We start from the raw sequence: 13,578 nt of genomic DNA, 5'->3' as shown, positions 1-13,578 counted from the left end.
TAATTTTTGATGAAACGGCAGTATTTGTTGATACACGAAAATTTTAAATTACAACATGTCCATCCACATTGATGCCAAAATATAGGATATGATGTCATTAATGTTCTAAGCCATGTAAGAGAAAGGTTTCACATTTGTTGCAGTTTTCTCCCAGCTGTACTATATTGTTCTTTAAAAATTGAGAATAATTTACCATTAATAACTAGCTAAATAACTGCCAAATATGTTAATTATTTCACTGTTTAATTTTTGCTGTGGCTTAACTGACATTTCATCAGTCATCTTTTATTTTATCTTACTTGTCAGTCATTTAAAAAAAAGGCAATACATAAGAACCAATTATTGAATAAAACATAATGCACATATCGACATTTTTTTATGTTGCTAATATTATTTTATGTAAATAAACATCAATAAATACAGTCTGCAAAATTGTTTACTATAGAAATATTTTATTATTTACAATCCATAAAAAATATTTAATGAGAAAAAATAATAGAAAGTGCAAAGGGATCAAATCATTGACACCGACAGGGATTGGTCACCCGACTAAACGTATAAACCGTCACCCACTCGCAGAAGGTCACCTTTTTCTTCTCTCTTTTCTTTTCAGCCTCCTTTTCTCCTTTTTCTTCATCTTTCTTTTCACAAACATTTTGCATGACTTTCTTCTCTTTCCTCTCTTGCTGCTTCCTCTCTTTCTTCTCATGCTCCTTTTGCTTCTTTTCTTTCCTCTCTTGCTCCTTCCTCTCTTTCCTCTCCTTCTCCTCGCACTCCTTCTTTTCCTTCTTTAGTTTCCTCTCGTGCTCTTTCCTTTCTTTTTTCTCTTTGGCCTCACGCTCCTTCTTTTCCTTCCTTTCTTTCTTCTCTTCAGCGGCACGCTCCTTCTGATTGTTCCTTTCTTTCTCGCCATCTTCTTTCTCTTGTTTTCTTCTCCATGTCTTCATGCCGTCACTCTTCAAATGAAAAAGACACCAACTGTCAATTAAACAATTCATCAATCCTATCAAAATGTATTACACTTGTACCGCCGCCTGCTGTCGACTTGAAATGACATCACACTACCTCAGGGCTCAGCTTTCGAACATCACATGACCAAACCCAGAAATCAAGTGGGTCGTGATGGTCGCCACCTGCTCCCTTAGGTGCTGTAATGTCATTTTCAGTCGACAGCTAGTGGCAAAATGGCAGGCACGTGCAACAGATAAAACCAGATGGACTTTCATGCTTCATATTCCACAAAGGCAGTATTAATCAGAATACCGTATAGACTAGTGGAGGCACTTGACCTCCCCTCTAAATGACGCTAACATGTTAACATGTTTTACAGAGGAGAATCACATGGGCAGCTTGCAAGCTACACAATGGAAAGCCTAAACTCAGGAGTCTGTGAGACAGACATCCTAACCACTATAGAACACAGCGCTGCGCATAAATCAACCGATAGAAGAAAGGAGGTGAGGAGCTAACCGTTAAGTTGACGTGTTGTCCCTCGAAGCCTTCAACGAGGATCTCGGTGTTGTGGTGGTTTTGGTTGGGGAGTTCCAGCTGGCTGTACATGGTCTCCATCCAGGTCTCCACACGCCCTTCAAGCTCCTCGGCTCTTTTCTGCAACTTTAGGTACTTTTGTCGCTGCCTCTTGAGCTGCGAGGTCTTGGTGCAGAGCAGTTGGGCCAGGTGCAGCTCGCGTGGGCTCCAATCACTCTTACAATCCTCAAAATATGTCTTTATGTCTTCAAGATGACTAAAATCCTGAGCAAACAACAAAACAGACATTAGAAGGATGTATAAAATATACATATGGTATGTACTGTATATATAAAAAAAAAACATTTGACCCACCATTAGTGGAAAAATAATAATCAAGATTTTGATTGATATTGAAATCACGATTAATAAAAACATTTATAGATTTCAAAACTGTATTGATTCAACAGACAAAACTCACTACTACAATCATAGCTTCATGCCGATTCATCCCTGCACGTTGAACACTTTATTCTTAAACACTCTATTATATTTGTCAACTACAAATTATCTTGTAAATAAATTTCATGTGAAATTCCATCTTGCATTTTCATTCTGCTGCATCCATTCAAAATGAATAAACATCGCCCTTACCCTTAATGATATTTATCTCATCTTCTGTTGTACTATTTTTATTTTCACAAGACTTGGGACTGACTTTACTGCGCTAACCTGGGGCCTTGGGTAACTATTTCGTGCCATATCATGTATATATCTTGAATAATTGAAAATGTAACCCTCTAATGTGAAAGAACAACCTAAAAACAAATAAGAAACAAAGTAAAATAGGAATATCCTAAAATAATAGCCATCAAAATTAATACAGTACAGTACATAAAAATACTGTTTATAATGGCGGTTACGCGCGTTGACCTCCTGGAGGCAGTATAGTGCCGTTATTGAATAGAGTACGCACTTACAATGAACCAAGAAGAGTAGAAAAAATGTTTTGATTTACCTTTATTACATAACACAACTCGCTTTTCACAGTTTATGGATAATATGTGCCTCTGACTATTGCTATATTATCTGTAAGTATGTACAGCATTCGTGTGTGAATATTCGTTATTTGAAGGAATATCACTCCCGGAAGTCGATGCTAATTTCCCGTTAGCAATGGTTCCATACATTGGCACTTTAGCATTTGGCGATTGTATTTAAAACGAAGCATGTCTTGTATTTAAATATACAATGTACAATTATTTTTGTTGAGTGTTTAGTTTTACAGTAATCTCCAACTAGGGTGTCATTAAACAGTTTAAAGCAATGTCGGGGAAGGCAGAATAACAAAGCACAAGTAACATGGTGCATTCAGGGTACTTTCACAACGTTAGAATTACCACACGTACACGCCTTCGTTCGTACATGAACCGTTTTTCTTCGATAATAAGAATGTTTCTAAAAATCGAAAGAAGCCAATCGAACTCCACTATGACATAATTTACTTTTCTAAAGAAATTAAAGGACTGGGGAGGTTTTCTTTAAAACACAAATGACATATACTGTACATATAGTAAGACTTTTTCTCCAAAATGACATGATGTACAGTCCATTAATTGTACAGTACATAGTAAGACATTTAAAACATACATACTATGGTTCTGATTATACAGTTTTACTTAAAAATACATAATGCATACATAGTAAGACTTAGCTCCCCAAAAAGCAACAGGATGCATTATTGCATATACATTTTTGCCTTACCATGTTGACGTGTGCTTTTCTCTGTGCTCGCTTGCTGGCTGTGTACAGGTGCAGAGTCAGAAGTGAGTATGAGTGGCACTGCAAACTGCGCAATATATACCTGTACTGTAAGTGCACACAAGATCAGTTAATCAAAGAGCATTGAACATGAAAGAGGTGAAGCTCTTTTATGGGGCGTGGCCAAGACGCTGATTGGCCGGATGTGTGTGATGTCATCAGGACATGGCCAAGTTGTTGTTGTGTGACATTGTTTATCAGCATGTTGATGTGTTTTGCATTGCAATACATTAGTTGTTTTATTAATTATATTAAGACCATCATTAAGGAGTGTTTTCCGAGTTACAGACTTGACTTGGTGTTTTTAACCCATTTAACACTCGCTTGGAAGTGAGGGCAGGTGGAATATTTCCAAATTCTATATACTGTATTGCAAGATTGCTTGCCAGCTTCCAAACAACAATAACAAAGGTTTAGCTAACAGGCCAATTTTGTAACAGTACAATAATATTTTAATAAACACATTTAACGACATTGTGGTGATTTATGAAGCTCATACTAACTTTGGTAACTAATTTGAGGGGACAGTGATGCTCAACACATCAGTGGAACATTCAACCCAGGACTTATTTCTCATACACTATTGCATTGGCGACCATTTTGGGTTCATGTCAGTGGTCAGTTTTTCAACTGAGATTCACTCACATGGCCAAGACGAGAACAATAAAGAGATTGTGTAAAGCAGTACCTGTTCAAGAATTTTAATTTAGGTGAATAAAGTATTAATGCTATAACAGTTTGGTTGGTTGCTGTCATAGGTATAAGGATTTAATTATGTGTAAATATTGTTGTAAAAGTAGTTTTCTTTGAACCAAAAATATTTGCAAAGTTTTGGACTATTCTTTCAGGTCTACGTTGTGAGGTGGAAGGACGGTGGACCCAGATGGAGAGGAACAGAGAGACAAGGCAGAGGTATGATGTCTTTACAGCTCCTTAACTCATTCACTGCCATTGACGGCTATAGACGTAAAAATATATATTATTATAAAAAAACCTTGATTTTTTTTTTGGTATTAGAACAGATATATAATTTTTTTATTTAATTCGTGAGTAAACTATTATTTTTTAATTACGTTTAAAAATTGTAATCGCCTGCCGCCCCTAATTTTTTCTTTAAAAAAAACATACAAAATTTAAATTAAAAAAATAAATAAAAAAGAAAAGATGATTAAAAATTAGGGGCATCAGGCAATTAAAATTTGTAATCGTAATTAATTGCATGACTTCACTAGTTAACTCACAAATTGTATATCTGTTATGTTTTGGTTTTCAGCTTAAATGTTGGTTGACATGCAGAGCACTCAAAGTGGGCAGAAAGAAAGACGTTTTAATATGAAGGTAAGATTTATTGTACGATCATAGCTCGTAATCCGGTGCTCGTTAGCTCATCTCATGTTGTTAATTGTCACGAAAACTGAACACATTGAAGTCACGATTTTTATTTCAAGATTTGAAGCCTTCCAGTGTAAACATACGATCAATAGCTTGTACCTGTAAAAAAATAAATAATCTAAAAATACCTCATAAACTGCTGCTTAGTGCTTAGATGTGAAAATGACTATAGAGCTACAGAACCCTATTGAATGTTTTACAAGATAACCTAAACCTATAATCAAAAGTGGACAGTACTCAGTTACTTGTATTTGAGTAACATTATATTCAAGTATCTGTACTCTTACTATCATAATAAAATGAAAACAAAACGTTTTTACTGCAAGTGAATCTTTAAACCGCTACAGGTATTTTAACCTCAACCCTTTATCCTCTGTATTTAATCATTTTATTTTAAATACAATTTCTTGATAAATGTCAGTATTTTTGCAATGTCTGCTTTGCAAACAGTTAAAAAAAAAGGCTCTTACACTCTTAGTTTACTCATCACTCACAGTACTCAAATATTTGTGCAAGTATTTTTTCTGCACTTTTAATTTCTACTTGAGTTAAATTTTCCAATGTAACATTACTCTTATTTAAATGTTGGCTATTCTGCTTTTGAAATGCTAGTCTATCTGTATCACAAAGATGTGAGCAGTATCACTGTCACCTAGCTACTTTAACAAAAGTAACTAGGTCAAATGTTAGTTTATTTATTTTTAATTAAATGAGAATCTCATAAATTTCAAAATCTTGCTCAAAAGGTGGAGGCAACTGCTGGAGACACCGCTGAAGCATCAGTGACAAGGATGACCCACTCCATCAGCAAGTACATTTTTTATGTTTTTTTTTAAATAAAAAAATATTAAAAATTAGGGGCGTCGGGCGATTACAATTTTTAAACGTAATTAATCGCATGACTTCACTAGTTAACTCACGAATTAAAACAAAAAAATAATGTTTTTTAAGAATTTTTTTATTCCATAATAAATAAATACAATTATTCACACAATTTATATCTGTTCTAATATAAAAAAAAATCTAGTTTTTTTTTTATAATAATATAATATATAATAGTTAAAATGAAGAATTTTTTATGTCTTTAGCCATCAATGGCAGTGAATGAGTTAAAGAGCTGTAAAGACTTCATACCTCTGCCTTGTCGCTCTGTTCCTCTCCATCTGGGTCCACCTTCCTTCCACCTCACAACGTAGACCTGACAGAATAGTCCAAAAGTTAAAAAATATTTTTGGTTCAAAGAAAACTACTTTTACAACAATATTTACACATAATTACATCCTTATACCTATGACAGCAACCAACCAAACTGTTATAGCATTAATACTTTATTCAGCTAAATTAAAATTCTTCAACAGGTACTGTTTTACACTGTCTCTTTATTGTTCTCATCTTGGCCATGTGAGTGAATCTCAGTTGAAAAACTGACCACTGACATGAACCCAAAATGGTCGCCAATGCAATAGTGTATGAGAAATAAGTACTGGGTTGAATGTTTTACTGATGTGTTGAGCATCACTGTCCCCTCAAGTTAGTTATAAAAAGTTAGTATGAGCTTCATAAATCACCACAGTGTAGTTAAATGTGACTATTAAAATCTTGTACTGTTACAAAATTGGCCTGTTAGCTAAACCTTTGTTATTGTTGTTTGGAAGCTGGCAAGCAATCTTGCAATACAGTATATAGAATTTGGAAATATTCCACCTGCTCAACTTCCAAGCGAGTGTTAAATGGGTTAAAAACACCAAGTCAAGTCTGTAACTAGGAAAACACTCCTTAATGATGGTCTTAATATAATTCATAAAACAACTAATGTATTGCAATGCAAAACACATCAACATGCTGATAAACAATGTCACACAACAACAACTTGGCCATGTCCTGATGACATCACACACATCCGGCCAATCAGCGTCTTGGCCACGCCCAACCAAAGAGCTTCACCTCTTTCATGTTCAATGCCCTTTGATTAACTGATCTTGTGTGCACTTACAGTACAGGTATATATTGTGCAGTTTGCAGTGCCACTCATACTCACTTCTGACTCTGCACCTGTACACAGCCAGCAAGCGAGCACAGAGAAAAGCACACGTCAACATGGTAAGTCAAAAATGTATATGCAATAATGCATCCTGTTGCTTTTTGGGGAGCTAAGTCTTACTATGTATGCATTATGTATTTTTAAGTAAAACGGTATAATCAGAACCATAGTATGTATGTTTTAAATGTACTGTACAATTAATGTACTGTACATCATGTCATTTTGGAGAAAAAGTCTTACTATATGTACAGTATATGTCATTTGTATCTTAAAGAAAACCTCATCAGTCCTTTAATTTCTTTAGAAAAGTAAATTATGTCATAGTGGAGTTCGATTGGCTTCTTTCGATTTTTAGAAACATTCTTATTATCGAAGAAAAACGGTTCATGTACGAACGAAGGCGTGTGCGTCTGGTAATTATAACGTTGTGAAAGTACCCTGAATGCACCATGTTACTTGCGCTTTGTTATTCTGCCTTCCCCGACATTGCTTTAAACTGTTTCATGACACCCTAGTTGGAGATTACTGTAGAACTAAACACTCAACAAAAATAATTGTACATTGTATATTTAAATACAAGACATGCTTCGTTTTAAATACAATCGCCAAATGCTAAAGTGCCAATGTATGGAACCATTGCTAACAGGAAATTAGCTTCGACTTTCGGGAGTGATATTCCTTCAAATAACGAATATTCACACACAAATGCTGTAGGGCCACATACTTACAGATAATATAGCAATACTCAGAGGCACATATTATCCACAATCTGTGAAAAGCGAGTTGTATTATGTAATAAAGGTAAATCAAAAATTGTTTTCTACTCTTCTTGGTTCATTGTAAGTGTGTACCTCTATTCAATAACGGCACTATACTGCCTCCAGGAGGTCAACGCCCGTAACCGCCATTATAAACAGTATTTTTATGTACGGTACTGTATTAATTTTGATGGCTATTATTTTAGTATATTCCTATTTTACTTTGTTTCTTATTTATTTTTTAGGTTGTTCTTTCACATTAGAGAATTACATTTTCAATTATTCAAGATATATACATGATATGGCACGAAATAGATACCCAAAGCCCCAGGCGCAGTAAAGTAAGTCCCAAGTCTTGTAAAACATCAAAATAGTACAACAGAAGATAAGATAAATATCATTAAGGGTAAGGGCGATGTTTATTCATTTTGAATGGATGCAGCAGAATTAAAATGCATGAAGATGGAATTTCACATGAAATTTATTTACAAGACAATTAATATAGATAAGAATAAAGTGTTCAACGTGCAAGGATGAATCGGCATGAGGCTATGATTGTAGTTGTGAGTAGTTGAGTTTTGTCTGTTGAATCAATACAAAGTTTTGACATCTATAAATGCTTTTATTAATCGTGATTTCAATATCAATCAAAATCTTGATCTTGATTATTATTTTTCCACTAATGGTGGGTCAATTTTTTTTTATTATATATACAGTACATACCATATGTATATTTTATGCATCCTTCTAATGTCTGTTTTGTTGTTTGCTCAGGTTTTTAGTCATCTTGAAGACATAAAGATGTATTTTGAGGATAATAAGAGTGACACGAGCCCACGCGAGCTGCACCTGGCCGAGCTGCTCTGCACCAAGACCTCGCAGCTCAAGAGGCAGCGACAAAAGTACCTAAAGTTGCAGAAAAGAGCCGAGGAGCTTGAGGGGTGTGTGGAGACCTGGATGGAGACCATGTACAGCCAGCTGGAACTCCCCAACCAAGACCACCACAACACCGAGATCCTCGTTGAAGGCTTCGAGGGACAACACGTCAACTTAACGGTTAGCTCCTCACCTCCTTTCTTCTATCGGTTGATTTATGCGCAGCGCTGTGTTCTATAGTGGTTAGGATGTCTGTCTCACAGACTCCTGAGTTTAGGCTTTCCATTGTGTAGCTTGCAAGCTGCCCATGTGATTCTCCTCTGTAAAACATGTGTACATGTTAGCGTCATTTAGAGGGGAGATCAAGTGCCTCCACTAGTCTATACGGTATTCTGATTAATTTGTTAAATTAATTAAAATTTTGATAGGATTGATGAATTGTTTAATTGACAGTTGGTGTCTCTTTTTCATTTGAAGAGTGACGGCATGAAGACATGGAGAAGAAAACAAGAGAAAGAAGATGGCAAGAAAGAAAGGAACAATAAGAAGGAGCGTGCCGCCGAAGAGAAGAAAGAAAGGAAGGAAAAGAAGGAGCGTGAGGCCAAAGAGAAAAAAGAAAGGAAAGAGCACGAGAGGAAACTAAAGAAGGAAAAGAAGGAGCGCGAGGAGAAGGAGAGGAAAGAGAGGAAGGAGCAAGAGAGGAAAGAAAAGAAGCAAAAGGAGCATGAGAAGAAAGAGAGGAAGCAGCAAGAGAGGAAAGAGAAGAAAGTCATGCAAAATGTTTGTGAAAAGAAAGATGAAGAAAAAGGAGAAAAGGAGGCTGAAAAGAAAAGAGAGAAGAAAAAGGTGACCTTCTGCGAGTGGGTGACGGTTTATACGTTTAGTCGGGTGACCAATCCCTGTCTGTATCAATGATTTGATCCATTTGCACTTTTTATTAATTGTTCTCATTAAATGTATTTTTTATGGATTGTAAATAATAAAATATTTCTATAATAAACAATTTTGCAGACTGTATTTATTGATGTTTATTTACAGAAAATAATATTAGTAACATAAAAAATTTCGATATGTGCATTATGTTTTATTCAATAATTGGTTCTTATGTATTGCCTTTTTTTTTAATGACTGACAAGTAAGATAAAATAAAAGATGACTGATGAAATGTCAGTTAAGCACACCAAAAATTAAACCCTGAAATAATTAACATATTTGGCAGTTATTTAGCTAGTTATTAATGGTAAATTATTATACATTTTTAAAGAACAATATAGTACAGCTGGGAGAAAACTGCAACAAATGTGAAACCTTTCTCTTACATGGCTTAGAACATTAATGACATCATATCCTATATTTTGTCATCAATGTGGATGGACATGTAATTAAAATTTTTCGTGTATCAACAAATACTGTCGTTTCATCAAAAATTAGCTGCCTGTGCTTTGTGTAAAGGACAGATTAGGTAAAACATATTTGCAATTAAGGACTTTTTTTAAACTAAATGTTTAACATTTTTCAACAAAGATCATAATGGAATGATCTACTGTATATTATTTCGTACGGCCAGGTTATAAGACCCAAATGTAGAAATGGGATAAACAAACATAAACATTGCTACAGACCCTTCCCGACTGTGTGACATCACATTTGTGTGCTGCGTGCACAGGCAGCCATGCTGGAGGACCGGCGGTTGGCGCGAGTGAGCTACAAGATGTCAGGACCAGCGTGATACACCTTTATTTTGAAGTTCTTTCCTCTCTCGAGTTAGATGGCATGTAGGATTGCGCAGATGTCATTAATCTGTTTTGAGGCCTTTCCAGGAGGGTCAAACAACCGTCCCGTCTGAAGGTGAACTTTTGCAGCAGGTTTTGGGGTGCAAAGAACCCGTGACCCGAACAAAGATTTGCAGGTTTGTTAAGTCTCACACGTGACTCATTCACTGCCATTGACAGCTATCAAAAATTCATTTTAACTATTTTTATTAGTTTAACATTTTTTTCCCCATTTTTGTTAACAAGATTATGAAAACCTAGATTTTTTTTGTACATTTAGAACAGATATAAAATTTGTGAGTTCATTAGTGAAGTCATGCGATTAATTACGATTACAAATTTTAATTGCCTGATGCTCCCAATTTTTAATCATCTTTTCTTTTTTATTTATTTTTTTTAATTTAAATTTTTTACGTTTTTTTTTTTAAAGAAAAAATTATAAAAAATTAGGGGCGTTGGGCGATTGCAATTTTTAAACGTAATTAATCGCATGACTTCACTAGTAAACTCCCGATTTAAATAAAGAAAAAAATCTTTCTTTAATTTTTAATGTTTTTAAAGAACAAATTATTAAAATTCATCAAAAATTGATTGCATAATAAATAAATGAAGATATTCACAAATTTTATATCTGTTCTAATACCAAAAAAATCTAGGGTTTTTTGTTAACAAAAGTGGGAAAAGTAAAATAATAGAAATAGTTAAAAAGAAATTTTGACGTCTATAGCCGTCAATGGCAGTCAATGAGTTAAAGACCTATAAACAAAGGCAAAGTACTTTTGACAAGTTTCGCTGGCATCAGGCCGAATCCTCATGAATCACAATTTGGTGGTGACCTTCGATTGGGAAAGACAAGTTCTGAATAGACAGAAGGAGAGATTTGGGTCCTGTGATGAGGAATTCTGTACTATTGCTGTTTAGTTTTAGAAAGTTTTTTTTTTAATATATATATATATATATATATATATATAATTTATTTTTTCTTTGTATGTGGGTGAGTATGTGTATGTGCGTGCTTGCGTGTGTGCGTGCGTGCGTGCGTGTATTTGTTAGCTCATCAAAAACCTATTAGAAAAAATCCCATACCGTTCACCTAAACTGAACACCGCCGTCAGGAGACCCGAGGGGACCAAAGACAACCAAGGAAGGTGAAATCCAGCACCGACCAGACACCACCCACCGGGCCACCCACCAGAATTCTTCCCCAACCCAAGAAACATCTAAATTCCAACAAATCCAAAAAAAAAAAAAAAAAATCAGGGAAACCTCAAGAGACCGAAGGAGAGACTGAGGAAAGGAAGGAAGGACAGACGAAGCCGAGTGAGATCCACAGACACCAGCCTCCACCGATTCAATGACCTGAGGAGGAAGCAGATTGTGTCTGAGTTTCGATAGATGCTGGTGTGATGTATAGTTGAGTGTCGCCGGCATAACATTTTAACATTTCAAACTCAAAATTGGAAGACATTTAGAAAGCATAATTTCTTCACTTTCCCAAAGGTGATTGCGGTGAAATTCTCTCAGAACAGTAACCAGTGTATCAAGGATTCTCATTTGTTGGGACTTCACAGCCGCTTTGAAGCAGGTTTGATGTCACACCATGTGCCACCGTCTAGATATGGATCAAGAACTAGCTTTGATTGACTGCATGCTGGCATCTGTGCGAATAGAATGGTTGGGTCAGCATATTCATACAATAAAAAATAATCATAGCTTCCTAGCTGGGTCATTGTCAAAACACAGCCACAGACATTATACGTAATCGGTTAAACGTTAACTTTATCTTGTTAGCCAGAAAAACTCGAAGATTTTGTCACATCTTAATATCAGAAATAGTGGTAATACTTATAGACACAGACATTGTTCATAAACATTTCCATTTGCATTATTTTTATTTGGCTTCAGTGTTGAAGGCAAATGTGTATGTTTAAGAGTGTAAGAGCCTTTTTTTTTTAAACTGTTTGCAAAGCATACATTGCAAAAATACTGACATTTATCAAGAAATTTTGATATTTAAAATAAAATGATTAAATACAGAGGATAAAGGGTTGAGGTTAAAATACCTGTAGCGGCTTAAAGATTCACTTGCAGTAAAAACGTTTTGTTTTCATTTTATTATGATAGTAAGAGTACAGATACTTGAATATAATGTTACTCAAATACAAGTAACTGAGTACTGTCCACTTTTGGTTATAGGTTTAGGTTATCTTGTAAAACATTCGATAGGGTTCTGTAGCTCTATAGTCATTTTCACATCTAAGCACTAAGCAGCAGTTTATGAGGTATTTTTAGATTATTTATTTTTTTACAGGTACAAGCTATTGATCGTATGTTTACACTGGTAGGCTTCAAATCTTGAAATAAAAATCGTGACTTCAATGTGTTCAGTTTTGGTGACAATTAACATGAGATGAGCTAACGAGCACCGGATTACGAGCTATGATCGTACAATAAATCTTACCTTCATATTAAAACGTCTTTCTTTCTGCCCACTTTGAGTGCTCTGCATGTCAACCAACATTTAAGCTGTTCCACATGGTGTTTGTATATTGAACCATGTTGAAATTTTCACGCCTGGGACGTCCTCTTCTTCCAAAATGAGCGTAAACTGGTGTGGCTACTCTGTTTGGAATTTCGGACTTGTGCTTATTAATGACAAAAACGTGGCGTCATTTGAGTTCAACCCACTGTCGTTCGCTCAACCAATGAGGTTGAGCTTTAGCCCGCCCAAATCCTCCAGAGTCCGCCCTCTTCTTCTACGAGTACAAATCACGGTGCTCTACAAGTACGAATCAGTTTTGCACCAATTGTAGTGAGAGATTTGGTGCAAAACTCACGTGACTGGAAAGCAGCAGAAAAAACACTTGTGACTCCTACTGGCGACTTCTTTGACTACAAGTTGTAATTTCTACAGGTACAAATCACAACTTTTACAGATACAAATTCACACTTTTTTGTACAGATACAAATTTACACTTTTTTGTACAGGTACAAATCATGACTTTTACAGGTACAAATTTGTTTTTTACAGGTACAATTTTTTTTTACAGATACACTATTTCTTTTTTACAGATACACATTTTTTTACAGGTACAAATCACGACTTTTACGGATACAAATTAATACTTTTTTCTACAGGTTAATTTTTTATTTACAAGTTACTTTTGCACCATATTTACCTCCATAGGATATGATGTCATTAATGTTCTATGCGATGTAACAGAAATGTTTCAAATATTTTACATTTGTTGCAGTTTTCTCCCAGCTGTACTATATTGTTCTTTAAAAATTGAGAATAATTTACCATTAATAACTAGCTAAATAACTGCCAAATATGTTAATTATTTCAGGGTTTAATTTTTGCTGTGGCTTAATTGACATTTCATCAGTCATCTTTTATTTTATCTTACTTGTCAGTCATTTAAAAAAAATGGCAATACATAAGAACCAA

General features: G+C 35.0%; 2 protein-coding genes across 5 annotated transcripts; one reads left to right on the top strand and one right to left on the bottom strand.

Annotated features, from left to right (window-relative positions):
* Positions 1 to 510: 510 nt before the first annotated feature.
* On the bottom strand, positions 511 to 3,371 carry LOC147155646 (uncharacterized). Of its 2 annotated transcripts, none has more exons than XM_086065447.1 (3): positions 3,232 to 3,371; positions 1,471 to 1,752; positions 511 to 956 (listed from the first exon to the last, which is right to left on the bottom strand). In XM_086065447.1, the coding sequence occupies exons 1-3, from the start codon at positions 3,232 to 3,234 to the stop codon at positions 519 to 521; spliced, it is 723 nt and encodes a 240-aa protein (XP_085921573.1). In that variant the 5' UTR covers positions 3,235 to 3,371; the 3' UTR covers positions 511 to 518. The 2 variants fall into 2 exon arrangements, with proteins under 2 accessions (XP_085921573.1, XP_085921574.1); XM_086065448.1 differs by lacking the exon at positions 3,232 to 3,371 and adding an exon at positions 2,122 to 2,511.
* Positions 2,451 to 9,358, top strand: LOC147155645 (uncharacterized). Of its 3 annotated transcripts, none has more exons than XM_086065446.1 (8): positions 2,451 to 2,558; positions 3,280 to 3,338; positions 4,137 to 4,200; positions 4,562 to 4,626; positions 5,427 to 5,491; positions 6,743 to 6,780; positions 8,254 to 8,535; positions 8,833 to 9,358. In XM_086065446.1, the coding sequence occupies exons 6-8, from the start codon at positions 6,778 to 6,780 to the stop codon at positions 9,268 to 9,270; spliced, it is 723 nt and encodes a 240-aa protein (XP_085921572.1). In that variant the 5' UTR covers positions 2,451 to 2,558; positions 3,280 to 3,338; positions 4,137 to 4,200; positions 4,562 to 4,626; positions 5,427 to 5,491; positions 6,743 to 6,777; the 3' UTR covers positions 9,271 to 9,358. The 3 variants fall into 3 exon arrangements, with proteins under 3 accessions (XP_085921572.1, XP_085921570.1, XP_085921571.1); XM_086065444.1 differs by having other exon boundaries at positions 2,482 to 2,558; positions 3,280 to 3,293; XM_086065445.1 differs by lacking the exon at positions 3,280 to 3,338 and having other exon boundaries at positions 2,525 to 2,558.
* The last annotated feature ends 4,220 nt before the right edge of the window (positions 9,359 to 13,578 follow it).

The sequence above is a fragment of the Leptonotus elevatus genome, chromosome 21 (genome assembly GCF_054856555.1).
Source record: "Leptonotus elevatus isolate MCC_2025b chromosome 21, RoL_Lele_1.0, whole genome shotgun sequence".
Taxonomy (NCBI): Eukaryota; Metazoa; Chordata; class Actinopteri; order Syngnathiformes; family Syngnathidae; genus Leptonotus; species Leptonotus elevatus.
Note: the sequence above shows the minus strand (reverse complement) of the source record. Positions and strands in the feature narration are given on the sequence as shown.

What these genes read in the sequence shown, in the direction of transcription:
- LOC147155646 (XM_086065447.1), bottom strand. An exon ending in GACAACACGTCAACTTAACG is followed by an intron (nt 957 to 1,470) that starts GTTAGCTCCTCA and finishes TTTCATTTGAAG; the next exon opens with AGTGACGGCATGAAGACATG.
- LOC147155645 (XM_086065446.1), top strand. An exon ending in GACAACACGTCAACTTAACG is followed by an intron (nt 8,536 to 8,832) that starts GTTAGCTCCTCA and finishes TTTCATTTGAAG; the next exon opens with AGTGACGGCATGAAGACATG.